Below are 14,494 nucleotides of genomic sequence, written 5' to 3'. Positions count from 1 at the left end.
CTTGTTTAATGCTTAAAATAGATTTTTTAGTTTTTCATTGTTAATATTTTTATTTGTCTATTAATTATTATTTATTATATTAATATTATTGATGTTTTACAAGTTTTAATTATTATTTTTATTTATATTTATTTCATTTTTTTTATATAATGCAAGAAGACGTGAAATCTTCTGATAATCTTTTAGCTCGATTTTCTATTATTTTTTAGTTTAATAAATTTTCTTCTTTTTCATTAATTTATTCTTAGTTTTTTTCATTTATTCTTTATTACATTAATTTTATTCTTATTTTCGAGACAATATTTATATTATTTTTTTATGTTATATGTATATTTTTTTATTACTAAATATTATTTTTTTCTAACATTTCTTTTTTGAAATCTTCTATTCTTATTATTCTACTATATTTTTTGTATTCTTCTTTTTCCGTTTCTTAAACAGAAGTTTTTTATTTATAATATTTTTTCTTTTTACCAATAAATTAACTTGAAACTATAACTCCGTTTTCACCGTTAGTTTGAAAATTCCTACAAAATTAACTACTAAAAAGTTTTATTTTCTCTTCCCTTTAAACTAGGTCTCCATTTTCTAAAAAATATGGATGTATTAATACTTCTACTGCATTAAGTCTATCTTTTGGGTTCTTTTTTAAAATCCTTTTTAATAAATCTTTTCTTGTTATATCTAAATATTTCATTTTCTCCTCATCTAGATTTCCAGAAGTAATTAATTCTATAGTATCTGATACATACTCACTTCTAAATGGTAAAGTCCCCAAAAATATTTCATAACAAACTACTCCTAACGACCATACATCCACAGATTCTGAGTATCCGGCGGAAATGAATATTTCAGGGGCTTAATAGTCTAAAGTACCTGTGCGGGTCCACATTTCTTGTACTATGGGGACTTATTTAAAATTTTTAAAAGAGATTTATTTAAATTTTTTAGATACTTCGAAGTCAATAAATTTTATTTATTCGAAATCACCTTCATTTACTAGAATATTATCAGGCTTTAAGTCCCTATGAGAAATTCCTTCCTAATGCAAATAGGAGAGTGTTTTAAAAATACTCCTTATGATACTTTTTTGTTTATTTTGGGGAATTTTTTTATGCTAAAGTAAGTGACTTAATGGTGAATATTAGCAATATTCCATAACATAAAATATTTTTTCTGTTTCTTAATTTATAAATAGTTCATATGGTTTAATAATGCTTTTATGATTAAGACTTTTGAGTATTTTAAATGAACGGATTATAGCAGATATTATCTCTATGTCGCCATTTCGGATTATTTTTACGGCAAATGTTTTGCCAGATAATTTATTTTTGCATGTTTTTACAATTGCATGACATCCCTACCCTAGTGTTTTTTCAAGAATGTATTTTTCGTTAAAATCATCTAAAGTGGAATTTATTTTTGGGTTTTTTGATGGTGACTAATCTCTTTTTATTTTATTTTATTTTTTAATTTATATATATAGAATTTTTTTTTTTATAAAAAAAACAATTATTAGTTTGAATTTTAGTATGTTTCATTTTTAATACATTCTTCAGTTTAAATTTTTTTAATATGTGTTTATTATTATTATTATAGGTTGATATCATTATTATATTCTTTTAAAGAGCATTATGGTTATTTTGGGAATTTAGGAATATCCAAAGTGTTTTCTTCAGGATTTATTTTTTTATCTACTCCTACAAATAATGTGTTTTTTAACTTTTAGCGGATTGAATTTTTGTTTTGTTGGGTTTTTTATCTTTAGTTCATATGTTTTTTTAATATATATTTATACAACTTTTTTTTTTTTTATATTTTTTTATATTATTTTTTTTTGCGATTGAAATTAATTATATTTATTTTTTTAATTTTATTTTTTTTATTAATATTAATAATAAAAGCTTAATTCAGTAGATCATTTTTTTTTTTTCTATATATATTAATATATTAAAATATTTTTATATTTTCTTAATATGGGATTTTTTTTTAATAATACAAGATAATTATAAATTTTTCATTAATAAATAATATTTTATTAATAATATAAATTTAATAAATTATATTCTTTAAATATATCTAAAATTTCGTACTATTTTAATATTTTAAATTAAAATAAATTTAAAATAGAAAAATGATTATATAAAAAGAACTAGTAGTAAAAAATGAATATTATATTCAAATATAATATATATTTATATAATATGGTATATATATATATGTATATATATATGTATATACATATTTTAAATTATTTATGTTCATCAATTTCCATATTTTTCTTTTTTAGCATATATTTTTTATGAATAATTTAACCAACTTAAAAATAATATTTTCTATAAATAAAAAAATAATTATAAAAAAAATAAAAAAAAATACTTTTTAAAAATATCCTTAAATATTCAAATCTTCATTGTTCAATAGAATTTTTTCTTTAGCGATTATTTCTAAAATATCCTAATAGCAAACTACTTATTTTTATTTATATATAGTTTCTAAATTTTTTCTCCTTTCAATATTCCTGATTTTAAATGTATCGTCAATTCTACAAATCTCTTTACAAAACTCAAAAGATTCATCTAAATTAATATCTTTTTTTCCAATTTTATTCCTAAAAATCTCATTTATTTTCAGTTTAATTTAAAAAAATTCTTCAAAAACAAAAAATTCATATAAAATATCCAATATAACATATCCATTAATTAAAAAAAGGCTAAAATTATTGAAAAAATATAATTTAAAGTATCCAAAATACACATAAATAATAAAAAAAGCAATTTATTTGATATAAATATGAATGAATTTTCCACAAAAAGAGCAATATTTTTCAACAAATAGAAATTAATTTTTTTCTTAATAAATTTTTTATTTCACCAAAATCCATATTTCTTCTTTTTTTAAATTTCTAAAATAAATAAGAAAATTAGCCAAAATAAAACACGAAATTATCCATTAAAAATTTTCATTTAGAAAAATATCTTTTTCTTAAAAAAAAAAAAATTAACTTAAAAAATAAATTCCTATAAAAAATAAAAATTAAAAAAATCCTCTTTCAAAAACATCCAAAATCTCCCTTTTTATGCCAAATCCTATATATATGCATAATATTCTACATATGTCTAAATTTTATTAATATAAACTTATTAAAAAACCTATTACTATTACTAATTTCCCTATTTTATAATTTACAATTACTAGTTTTGTCAATAAAATTAAAAGAATCATTATCAATTCAATATTATCCAATATATCATGCTCATAAAGGGATGTTTTTTGGCAAATTTCTTTCGTTATGATGAAAATAGTTACTGCATTTTGTAAATATACGAGCTTAAATTGCCACCAGAATCTTTAAATGTTCTAAATTTATTCGTTAAATTCCATTTCAATTAATAAGAGGTCACTTTGAGTTAATATTAAGGCAAACGAAAAGACTTTAATAAATAAAAAATGAGAAAATCTTTCCAAAAAGATTATTTAATTAGCAGATAATAAGAGAAAAATGAATAAAAAAATCATAAAATCGTTCAAAACATAAAAGAAATGTTAAATTATTAGAATTTTATGACCCAAAAAGCCATTTAAGCTAATAAAAAATATTAAGAAGATTTTATTTGGGAGAATTTATGGATAAAAAAAATAAAAAATTAAAAAAAAAATATTTCTTTCTTCAAAAATTTCTCCTTTTTTTATAATTTTAGATTTAATCATGAGTAAAAGACATTAACTAATCATAAAATATGGTTTTTTATCACTTTCCCATAGAAAATAAGTCAACAATATTTACAAAAAAGTAAAAAAGTAAATTATTAAGTTAATTTTTTATATTTTTTCTAATTTTTATTTATTTTAGGTAAAATAATCATCTATATGTAGTATTATATTTTATAAAATTTTAGTAAAAATATCTTTTTATTCCAAAAAATTAATTTTTTTGAGAATTTCTTTACTTTTAATAACTAAAAAAGGCCCAAAAATAATCCAGAAAATATTCTAAAGGTAAAAATTTTCAAACGAATAATAAAAAAAGGGAAAAGAAAGAATTATAAATGGATAAAGTTAAATTATAAGATCAAAAAATAGACTTATTTTCGGAAAAAAATGAATAAAATCATATAAAAAAATCAATTTTCTAATTAAAAAAATCAAATGAAATTATTTTTCTTTAAAAAAAGTAACTAAAATAGAGAAAATTAAGTGTAAAAAAAACGTTTTTTTTAGTTTTTTCTAAACCAAAAAAAATCTTGAAATGAAATCTATCCAAATAAAAATTAAAAATATTTCATTTTTATTTTCTTAAATTAAATAAAAAAATGAAAATATGCTTAATAATTAATAAATAAGAAAAATTAAATATTTTTCAGGCTTTTATTTCGTATTTTTTTATTATAAGTTATCTTATTAATATTGTTCTAATTTCTCAATATTTTTTTTTTATTTAATTCCATTAATATTTTAAATATCAATAATCTAATGTGAAATATTCTCTTCATTTTTTAAAGAATAACTTTAATTTACTTTATTTTCATAAATAGAGATATCGTTATTTGTATTACTAAAATCTTCATTTATGACATATTTTTCTATTTTTTTTACTTCTTTTTAAAAATATTATTACTTCTGTTCTTCCTATTAATAGTAATTTTTTTCTTCTTATTATTTATATTTGTATTCATCTTCTTATTAATTATATTTGTATTCATCTTATTATTAATTGCATTTATTTATTTCTTAATAATTAATTTAATCTTATTTTTCATTATCTGGACTTGAAAATTCGATATCCATAATGTTTTTTTATTTTATTATTTCAGGAGTTTCTTAATTATATTATTCAATTTTCTTTGCTTTATGATCTTTTGGTTTGATTATTTCGGGAGTATTTACAAGAGAATTTTTGTTTTTTCTATTAAAATTTTCGATTATTTAATATTCGGGAGTATTTTCTTATTTTTAACATGAATTTTGATTCTAATCAGGTGTTTTAGGAGATTATTTTTATTTTTCTTATTATTGCATTTCTTTGTTTATTATTATTTTTTTTTTGTTGTATTTTGGTTTTTTTTAGTTTTTTATTATTCTTATTAATTTTTTATTTTATTTATAGAATTATAATTAAATAAAAAATTTATAAATATATAAAATAAATATATTTACATATTATTATATAATAATATATATAAAGAATAAAATGTATTAAATATATATAAATAAAAATATATAAAAAAAAAACAAAAATATAAATAAAAAAAACAATTATAAAAAAAGGGTAAAAATAGCAAAACAATTTTATAATTAAAAAAAATAACAAAATATTAAAATGATAAATTCATAAACATATTTAATTATTAATTTTTTTTAAAAAAATAAACAAAACAGATATATAAAAAAAATACTTTCAAACTAATAAAACAGCATTAATACATCCATCATTTTCCGGATTATTCATAACCTAAGCATATTTAGACCAAATAACTTTGCCTGTTTAAGTAACAAGCCCAAGTTCTGAAACATTAATTTCAAGAATAGTTCCTTTTGTAATAACTCCTAAATTAGTATAAAGATTACTCTAAGGATTTTTTTTAACTCCCAAAATTTCCAAAGGGACAGTAGTTTTAAGTTCTGGGTGAGTAACATTAGCTTTTTTAAACCTAAGACCAGTTGGTCTAATATATCTTTCATATTTAGGTGCTTTTCTTGTAAAGTTATCACCTACAAATGTAACTTTATTTATTTTTCGTTTCCAGGCTAGTTTTTTTCTTTTTCCAGATTTCATTACTTAGAACATTTCTGCTTCGGTTAATGCTTTAACTTTTTATAAAGGAACTTGCCATTTTCCGGCTTTTTCCTTTCTTTTTTATTTTATCATATTCGATAATACTTTAGTATTTTCAGTTTTTTCTCTGTCTAATAAATATGCAGGGACGGCTCCTTCTTTTACTTAATCAGCTTTTACTTCTACGTCTTTTTCTTCATGAGCTTTTATTAATTTTTTCATTCTTATTTTCTCTTTAAATCTTTCTTTATTGAATATTTTAGCCTTCAAACCTTTTAGAGTTTATGCTTTGCGAGATATTTCGTGATGCCCTCTTGATTCTTTCTTTCGGCGCTTTTCAGCTGCGTCTAGTCGTTCTCCATAACGCTTTTTATGGAGCTCCATATACTCATTTTATGGCATTTTTCTTTTTAATTTTTATTATTTATTTTTTTAATTTTGGTTCTATTAAATTAGGTTTTTTACTTTTCTTTTTTTTTAATATGTATATTTTGTTTTTTTATATTTTTGTTAAAGAAAAAATGAATTATTTTTTTAAATAAATAAAATGCGTTTTTTTGATATTGTGTAAATATTTATTATTTATTTTTTATAAAAACATAATATAATTCTGTTTTTAATTTTTGGTCATATAGAATATATAAATAGATATTATTGTTAATTATAGATAAAAAGAAAAGCTTTAAATATTTTAAAATATAAATAATTGAATTTTTAAAATTTTAATATATATACAGATTCAACATTAAAAAAATAGTTTATTATTTATTAATTCAAGAATTGAATTATAATAACAATATAAATATACATTTATTTTTCATCAGAAAAATTTAAATATGTAATTATTATTAAAAGAATTATAATAATTTTTATATTTAAAATAAATAATTTATTTATAATTTTTATATATAAAAGAAATAATATGTTTTTAAATATACACATATCTATAAATTATATATTTTTTTTAAAGAGCGAGATTAAAATAAAACTTAAAAGAAATTAATATAAAAAAGAGATACATAGTCAAAATAAAATCAAAAGCATTCGTTAATATTTAAAAAAAAAAAAAAAAATTAAACATTTTTTTTTAAATAATATTTTTATTATTTTTTTTTTTAATCCATATTTAAAAAAAAATATATTTAAAAAATAAAGAAAAGCAAATCAATATAAAATCATTAACCTGTTTACTGATCTTAGGAATTTTAAATTAATTAAATAGCTTCATCACATCTTTCAATAAGCTCTTAGTTAAATTCAACAAATTCAAGCATATCTTTGATTTCAAACACATCCTTATCTATTAACATACCAGTAATTTTAGAGTTTTCTTTTTAGAATAGTTCTATTCTTTATTATACATCATTTGCATTTTCAATCTTGAGAACAATTCCTACTTATTCTTTAATTAAGCTTAATTTTTGGATTTTATGGAAGATAATTTAACCGAGGATAGTTCTTTTTTATTCATCTTCAATTTTGGCGAATTCTTCTTTGTTTTTTAATAAATAGTCAGACAATTCTTCTACTTATTATTATTTATTTCCTGTAGATTACTACAAGAATAATTCGAATTTATTTATAAAAGTACCCTATTGTTATTACTATTATTATTATTATCTTGCGGGTTAATTTTATTTAGCTTAAGGTACACCTTAAGGTTTTTAAACGTGTTTATTATCAGGAATAGGTCCAGGTCTTCCGAAGTTAGGATTTAATGATTACTAAGGTTATTATTATGACATAAGTAAATTCTTTTGCATAGCTTAATTTAACTAATTCATGAAGAAAAGAGGGCTGTTAAACTAAGCTATTCCCATAGGTTAGTTTGCGACTTAAACTTTTTAATCGGGAATATGTTTTTTGGATTCTTCTAATTATTTTTTATCCTATTCATAGGCTTTTTTAGTTTTTTCGAATTCCTTTTTACTTTATTAATCTAATAAAAGTGTGATTTTGGGAGTTTCGAAGATTTAATCGATAATGACTTTATTTGTCTTATCAGCACAGAATTTCAAGAAATCGACACCATTTTATTCAGTTTAGAAGTGCACATGAGCGATTTGAGTATTTTCATTATATACTTTCTTGCTATTTTCGTTGTTTTAGTTTTCGTTTTAGGGAGTCCTTTTTTTGAAAACTAATACTCTGATTAATTTAGCGTCTTTAATATTGTCTTTTATCCATTATTAGAAATCTTATTCGTTTATATTTTCCTTTAAGCCTAAACAAATTAAGTTCTTTTCAGAAAGTTCCTTTTATTAGATTTCTTATTTGACAATAATATCTAAAGTAGGGTATTAAGGTAATAATTATTCTTTTAATTTCTCAAGTTTTAAGTGTATGGAAGATTCTTCCTTTCCTGTACTATCTTCAAATGAAATTTAAGCCCAGAAATTCTTCTTTTCACTATTATATGATACGAAAATAGAAGCCTTAGAGTTAGGGAAGAGTTAAGAGGTCAAAGCTTATAAATTAGATTCGATTTCTTATTTTTTTATTTATTCTTCTGATTCTTATACTTCTGTGCTAAAGAATTATCTTAAGTGAATAGTAGTATTGTGGTGTTCTCTTTATTAAAATTTGCTGAATTTTTCTAATATAATTTCAAATTTTCCTACTTTAAGTTTTCCTAAGTCTTTATCTTATTATTCTAATACTCTATCTCTAGCTTCTGCGTTTTCGAATTATACATAACCGTAACCAAGATTTTTACCTTCGTCATTTTTCTTCAGTTACAAAGAAAATACTTCACCAAAAGTTGTCAAGAATTAATGTAAATGCTTCTAGTCTAATTCTTCAGGTACATTTTTTATAAATAAGTTGTGTACTTTAATGTTTTTTCTTTGGCTGGGATCTGAGTAAAATTAAATGTTTATTTCTTTATCTAATATAGGAATGTAGTTTAAGTGTCTTTTGGCATCTTATGCATCTTAGGCCATTTAGTATTCAACATAAGCGGATTTTGTTTTAGGGAAAAATTTTAAAGATTTAATTTAACCGTGCTTTTTGAACTCTTTGTATACGTATTCTTAGGTTACTCCGTCCTATAAATTAGTTATGTATAATGTTGTTTGGTTTACTGTAGCTTGCATTATTTCTTATTTCTTATTTCTTATTTTTTTTTTTTTTTGTTTTTTTTTTTTTTTTTTTTTTTTTTTTTTTTAAAAAAAATAAATCTTTTATATTTTTATTTTTATTTTTTATAGTTTTATTGTTTTCTTGCTTTTTTATTTAAATCTTTATTTAGAAGGATAAATATATATATTTGTATTTCCTTAATTTTAAATTAATTTTATCTTTTTTTTGGTGTTATTATATATTTTTTTTAAATTTATATTTCCTCTTTTTTTTTTATTTAATATTATTTATTATATATGTCTATCTTTTAATTAAAAAAAAATATAAAAATTAATTTTTAAAGAATAAAAAAAGCAAAAAAAATAAATATTTTTTTTAAAAAAAAAAAAGTTTAAAAAAAATCACATAATTGTTAAACACATAATAATATAAATAAATAATAATATAAACAAAAATGATAAAAATAATTTCTCACATTAAATCTAAATTTAAGTCAGCCCTAATTTAATTCCAATATTCAATAGAATCTTTAGCCGGTTCTTTTTTATTTTTATTTTCTTAAGATTTAGATCTAGATCTACTATTATTATTATTTCTCTTATTATGTTTTTTCCCGTGTATAATTTTCCTCCAATCTTTACTTTTTTTCTTTTCTTTTTTTTCTTTTTTCACATCTTAATCTTCTTAAATATTCATATTTTCTTATTCTTCACCAACTTCTTTTTCCAAAAGTTCTTCTAAAGGACTTACTCTAGGCTATATTTTTCCGGTTTCTTCTAAAATATGTCTTTTGATAATATGAGGTAATAAAGTATCTATATAAACTTCCTAATTAATTAAACTTTCGACAAACTCATCCATGTAAAAAATACAAAAGCTCCCATTCAAATTCCTAAACCTCAATTTTCTATAATCTTAATATAAAGGTTCTAAATAATTATAAACATGTTCGGGCTAACCAACCAATCTTAAATGAAAACAACCTAAAGCTGTTAAATATTTATACTCTTCTTATCTAATATACTCAATTACTATTTCCTTACTTGGAGATATTTATAATAATTTCAAAGAAAGCATTAAAAATTTACTAGGCTTTCTACTCCCACCATATGTTCCAGCTATATATTGTAATTTAATTGCCTCATCTATTATTGATTCAGCAGTTAATCCAGTAAGAGATTCCTTCCAATAACGATTTTAGTATATTTTTTAACGAATTACAGCTTCGATTAAAGATTATGGATTTTAACCACGAATTGAATTGGCTGTTTATTCAGTTTTATTTGACATTTTTTTAAAAATAAATAAATATTTATTTATAGTAATATATTTATTTGTGATTAGAAAATATATATATAATTTATTTATTAATATATAATTAATAATAAAAAATAGTTGAATAAAAATTATATTTTTACAATAAATAAAATATATAAAAAAAATATATAAATATAAATATAAATATATATATTCTTAAATAAAAATTAATAAATATATATATATTTTTTTAAAAATAAATATAAATATAAATATATATAAATATATTTAAGTTGAAAATTTAATTTTAAAAAGTGTTAAGATTTTTTAAAAATTTTTTAAGAATAATTTTTTTTTTTTTAATAAAATAATTAATTATAGACAATATAAGAGAATTAAAAAAACCCATCATATAAATTCAATTTTCTTTCAAAAACTATTGTAAAAGTGGATTATCTTTTTTCATAGCAACTGGATCATATCCTTAATCTTCGCAAAAAAACTTAAACTAACATTAACATTTTTCAAACCTAATAGTTCTAAAAGTCAGCGATACTCTCCTTTTCCTAAAAATTACTTCATCTTAAACTCTATCTACTTTTCTACTTGATATACAATGAGTCCAAGCATATCTTCCCTCCCCACTCATTATAAGTAATGACCTATTTTCCAAAAACAAGCTTTTTTCTTCATTTTTGTAACTCTTGAAAGTAATCACAACCCCTGAAACTAATGAGACTACAACAATACACTCCTCGAAAGGACTATGAGCATCAACATGAGAGGAAATACCATTTCCTGGCTTATAATCATTTATAGTAAGCTAGTCTAATGGTTTTTATTTATTTTTTATATACTCATTTAATTGTTGAACCATATTTGATAAAAAATCAGGAATTGGATTTGTTTTTTTTTCCTTATTTATTGTATTTTATCCGTATATAAATTCATAGCCATAATGCTGAACTTGTCTTTTAGATAGTTTAATCCAGGGTTTTTCATCTATTTATTGAATAATGTAATTTTCTTATTCTTCAGTGATAAAATTGGGAAAATAAAAAATTCCTGGAATTTCAATATATTTAAGAGAATTGGGGATTTCATTAGGTTTATTATTTAGGATTTATTCAGTTGACAATGTAGTGAATAAAAAGATGAAGATTTTTTTAATTTCGGGAATTTCAATATAAAATGTTCCTTAATTATTAATTATTTTATGTGTCTTTTTTAATAATTCCTCCTCGCATTATTCTTTGTTCTCAAATCGGATATATGCGTAACTTAAACCGGGAAAAAGAATAATTTTTAAAGGTTTTTAAGCGAATATTTTGCGGATTTGGAAATCATCAGATTCATTGCCTGTACCAAAATGGACAAGGAATATTTATGAGGTAGGATTTTCGGAAAATATTTCAAGATTTTTTTCTTGGGATTAGATTACTTCTTTACTCCGTTTTAAACGCTTTTGGATCTCGTATTCTTTTGTGATTATTTGCTTTTCGGTTTTATTTTTGATAGGTGGTATTGTTAAGTCCTTTAATAAAGCTTCGGAAAGTTCTAGTTCTTCGATTTTATGTTGCAAAATGGATGTATCCATTTTTTTTTTTTTAATTAATAAATATATTATATTTTTTTATAGAAAAAATTAATTTTAATTTTTTTATATTTTTATTTATTTATGTTTTTTTTTATCTTTCTATATAATAATATTTATAAAATATATAATTCTAAATTATTATTATAGTCTATTATTAAATATATTTTATTAAAACCAAATACATATTAATATAAATATTTAAATTAATATATAAGATACTATATTATTATAATAAAGATACTTACTAAGCTATTTTAATATTAATTGTATAAATAAAAAATAATATATAATAAAGTATTTATAAAAATTATAAAAAATGAATATAAAAATAGAAAAATTCTTATAAATAAGCTAAATAATTACAACTATTTAATTAAAAAAAATATACCCATAATAAATAAAAGAAGAAAACTATAAAATAAAAAAGGAAGAATTGGAATAATAATTAAACTAATTAATGACAAATATATTTTAATTATAAAAACATTGTATTTTAATCACATATAATAATGAATATAAAAATTTTTAAGCCTAAATAAGTTTTTAGGAAGAAACCAAAAATGAAAAGTAAACTTAAGAAAATATAAATAAATTTATAAAAATATTATAAGAAAAAACTAATGTATATAATATTTTACACAAGAAGAAACATAATAGGAATATATTTCTGAAAAGAATTTATTTTGTTAAGGAATAAAAATTAATATAACAGAATAAAAATTTAAAAATTGGATAGAATAAAATATATAAGAATTTACAGAATTTAAAAATATTATAATTTATACAGAAAAAAATATTGAAAATTCAGATAATGATAAGCTTTATTTAAAAACTTAATCTGCACACCTTTATTTTGAAACAGAAGATTAGGGAATTTGCTTTTTATAATTTTGCACAAATAAAAAAAATAAAACAATAATAAATTAAATTTTTGAATATCCCAAAATAACAATTTTAATGAATTAATAAGGTTTATTAGAATTCTAAAAAATAAAAAAAAAATATGAATTAGATAAAAAAACTTTAGATTTTTATAAATAAACTCCTTAAGACTAAAAAATAGATATTATAGATTAATTATTTAATAATACTTAAAATAATTAATAAATAGAGGTTTAATAATAAGAAAATAATATTTTTTAGCCTTTTTAAAATAATAATTTATAAACTAATATATTTTAATAAAATAATGATTTTTAAAATTAGTATTAAAATATTTAAAACTAACATTTTTAAAATCAAATATTAAAATTAGTGTTCATATTTAAATCTAAATTAAAATTAAAATTTTTAAACTTTGAATTAAAATTTTTAATAATTTTCAAATTTACAAAATTAAAGTTTATTATATGAATAGAATTTAAATTAATAAATAAATATTCAAAAATAGACTAAAAGGGAAAATGTTAGACCTTATTAATAGTTAATCGTTTAACCTTTAAAATAAAATATTCAATAAAATAAGTTTGAATAATTTATAGAATTAAATTATGTAAATAAATTGCTATAAATAGATTAATTAACAGATTATTTGATAAAAAATAAAGACTTATTTATAAAAATTTATGAATTATAAAAAATATATATACTTGGATAAATTATTTTCTATAAAATTTCTAAACTAGATTAAATTTCTAATGAAATTGGATAAATTCTTAATATTTACAATTAAAATGAAATTAAATAAAAAATATAGAATTTTTAAAATTATAATTAGAAGATTACTGGAATTTTAATTGATTAATAATTATTTAATATTAATGATATGATATAATTTATTGAATCTAATAAATAATTAGTCAAAATATGCGATATAGCTTTATAAAATTATATTGACTAAAATAATGAATGATATATAATTTATTAATATTTATTTTTTTGTAAAATATAAATTATAAGTTTACAAATTCTTATTGTCAATTAAATTATAGTTTATTATTAAATATTAATAAAAATAAAATGTTTATAAAACTATATTGTTTTATTAATATAAATATATATAATTAATTATTTTTTTTAAATATAAATAAAAAATATAAATTTATTATTTATTCGCCATTAATTTATAAATATCACTCCTTATATATAATCACCCGAAATTCCTCTCTAAATTAATTTCAACATACCCATTTCCCGAATTTTCATTGCCTATATCAATAAGATATCTGCCCCCTCTCCCCCCCTAAGAGTCCACAACTAAGCTATATCCAAAAATTTTCCTTTTCTAATTATGCTTTTGCAATTACAAAACATTAATTTTCTATAGCCCTTGCATTTAATAAAGTATACCAATGGCTTTTCTCTGTTTGATTCAAAAAATTTGCTGGTACTGACAATACGTCTAGATATTTTTTAGTTGTTAATATTTTATATAATTCTGGAAATCGAAATTAATAATAGGTTGATAATCCTAGTTTTCCATTGGGTCATTCTAGTACTTAGAAATTTATTTTCCATATTTAAAAGTTTTATTTTCTTAGGGCATATATAGGAAATTTTCGGGTAAAAATAATATTTTGATTGCTTATTAAAAGTTTGATTTATGCAGTTTTCTTAAATCAAAGGTTCTGCTTTTTAACTAATTTAGAACATATTTAGATGAGTGTAATATTTTGTTGGGAAATTTTATGTACTTTTTATTTTATATTTGGCTAAATATTTTTGTTTAATAAATTTTATAAAAATAATTATTTTTATGTTTATAAAACATATATATTATTTATTTTAGAATATTGTTTATTTTAAATTTATGTTCTAATTTTAATGTATATTTTTTATTGAAA

General features: G+C 19.1%; 5 protein-coding genes across 5 annotated transcripts, besides 24 other annotated features; all 5 read right to left on the bottom strand. All coding sequences in view use genetic code 6, as the record gives it.

Moving 5' to 3' along the window:
• Positions 1 to 304: 304 nt before the first annotated feature.
• Positions 305 to 360: a microsatellite.
• Positions 361 to 397: 37 nt separating this feature from the next.
• IMG5_061500 (protein kinase domain protein) lies at positions 398 to 1,753 on the bottom strand. Its single transcript, XM_004037042.1, has 2 exons — positions 1,511 to 1,753; positions 398 to 1,448 (listed from the first exon to the last, which is right to left on the bottom strand). Exons 1-2 carry the CDS (start codon positions 1,608 to 1,610, stop codon positions 694 to 696), a joined length of 855 nt encoding a protein of 284 aa, XP_004037090.1. The 5' UTR covers positions 1,611 to 1,753; the 3' UTR covers positions 398 to 693.
• A 52-nt stretch (positions 1,754 to 1,805) lies between these two features.
• Positions 1,806 to 1,839: a microsatellite.
• Positions 1,840 to 1,849: 10 nt separating this feature from the next.
• Positions 1,850 to 1,890: a microsatellite.
• Positions 1,891 to 2,002: 112 nt separating this feature from the next.
• Positions 2,003 to 2,054: a microsatellite.
• A 128-nt stretch (positions 2,055 to 2,182) lies between these two features.
• Positions 2,183 to 2,245: a microsatellite.
• Positions 2,188 to 2,245: a microsatellite.
• A 2,403-nt stretch (positions 2,246 to 4,648) lies between these two features.
• Positions 4,649 to 4,722: a microsatellite.
• A 475-nt stretch (positions 4,723 to 5,197) lies between these two features.
• Positions 5,198 to 5,231: a microsatellite.
• Positions 5,199 to 5,267: a microsatellite.
• Positions 5,213 to 5,256: a microsatellite.
• Positions 5,224 to 5,267: a microsatellite.
• Positions 5,268 to 5,308: 41 nt separating this feature from the next.
• On the bottom strand, positions 5,309 to 6,178 carry IMG5_061490 (tgf beta-inducible nuclear protein 1, putative; the record flags this gene model as incomplete). Its single annotated transcript, XM_004037041.1, has 1 exon — positions 5,309 to 6,178. One exon carries the CDS (start codon positions 6,176 to 6,178, stop codon positions 5,399 to 5,401), a length of 780 nt encoding a protein of 259 aa, XP_004037089.1. The 3' UTR covers positions 5,309 to 5,398.
• Positions 6,133 to 6,175: a microsatellite.
• Positions 6,179 to 6,887: 709 nt separating the features above from the next.
• IMG5_061480 (polyadenylate-binding protein 2, putative) lies at positions 6,888 to 8,871 on the bottom strand (the record flags this gene model as incomplete). The annotated part of the gene is made up of 1 exon (XM_004037040.1): positions 6,888 to 8,871. One exon carries the CDS (start codon positions 8,869 to 8,871, stop codon positions 6,952 to 6,954), a length of 1,920 nt encoding a protein of 639 aa, XP_004037088.1. The 3' UTR covers positions 6,888 to 6,951.
• Positions 8,871 to 8,897: a microsatellite.
• Positions 8,895 to 8,942: a microsatellite.
• A 230-nt stretch (positions 8,943 to 9,172) lies between these two features.
• Positions 9,173 to 9,247: a microsatellite.
• Positions 9,248 to 9,270: 23 nt separating this feature from the next.
• Positions 9,271 to 9,308: a microsatellite.
• Positions 9,278 to 9,324: a microsatellite.
• Positions 9,325 to 9,328: 4 nt separating this feature from the next.
• Positions 9,329 to 10,147, bottom strand: IMG5_061470 (pre-mRNA splicing factor, putative; the record flags this gene model as incomplete). The annotated part of the gene is made up of 1 exon (XM_004037039.1): positions 9,329 to 10,147. One exon carries the CDS (start codon positions 10,145 to 10,147, stop codon positions 9,329 to 9,331), a length of 819 nt encoding a protein of 272 aa, XP_004037087.1.
• Positions 10,148 to 10,276: 129 nt separating this feature from the next.
• Positions 10,277 to 10,321: a microsatellite.
• Positions 10,277 to 10,401: a microsatellite.
• Positions 10,297 to 10,395: a microsatellite.
• Positions 10,303 to 10,395: a microsatellite.
• A 99-nt stretch (positions 10,402 to 10,500) lies between the features above and the next one.
• Positions 10,501 to 11,711, bottom strand: IMG5_061460 (hypothetical protein; the record flags this gene model as incomplete). Its single annotated transcript, XM_004037038.1, has 1 exon — positions 10,501 to 11,711. One exon carries the CDS (start codon positions 11,709 to 11,711, stop codon positions 10,533 to 10,535), a length of 1,179 nt encoding a protein of 392 aa, XP_004037086.1. The 3' UTR covers positions 10,501 to 10,532.
• Positions 11,712 to 11,762: 51 nt separating this feature from the next.
• Positions 11,763 to 11,804: a microsatellite.
• A 1,052-nt stretch (positions 11,805 to 12,856) lies between these two features.
• Positions 12,857 to 12,914: a microsatellite.
• A 1,469-nt stretch (positions 12,915 to 14,383) lies between these two features.
• Positions 14,384 to 14,438: a microsatellite.
• Between the last annotated feature and the right edge of the window lie 56 nt (positions 14,439 to 14,494).

This window comes from Ichthyophthirius multifiliis (genome assembly GCF_000220395.1).
Source record: "Ichthyophthirius multifiliis unplaced genomic scaffold scaff_1120509250279, whole genome shotgun sequence".
NCBI classification, from domain to species: Eukaryota; Ciliophora; class Oligohymenophorea; order Hymenostomatida; genus Ichthyophthirius; species Ichthyophthirius multifiliis.
Note: the sequence above shows the minus strand (reverse complement) of the source record. Positions and strands in the feature narration are given on the sequence as shown.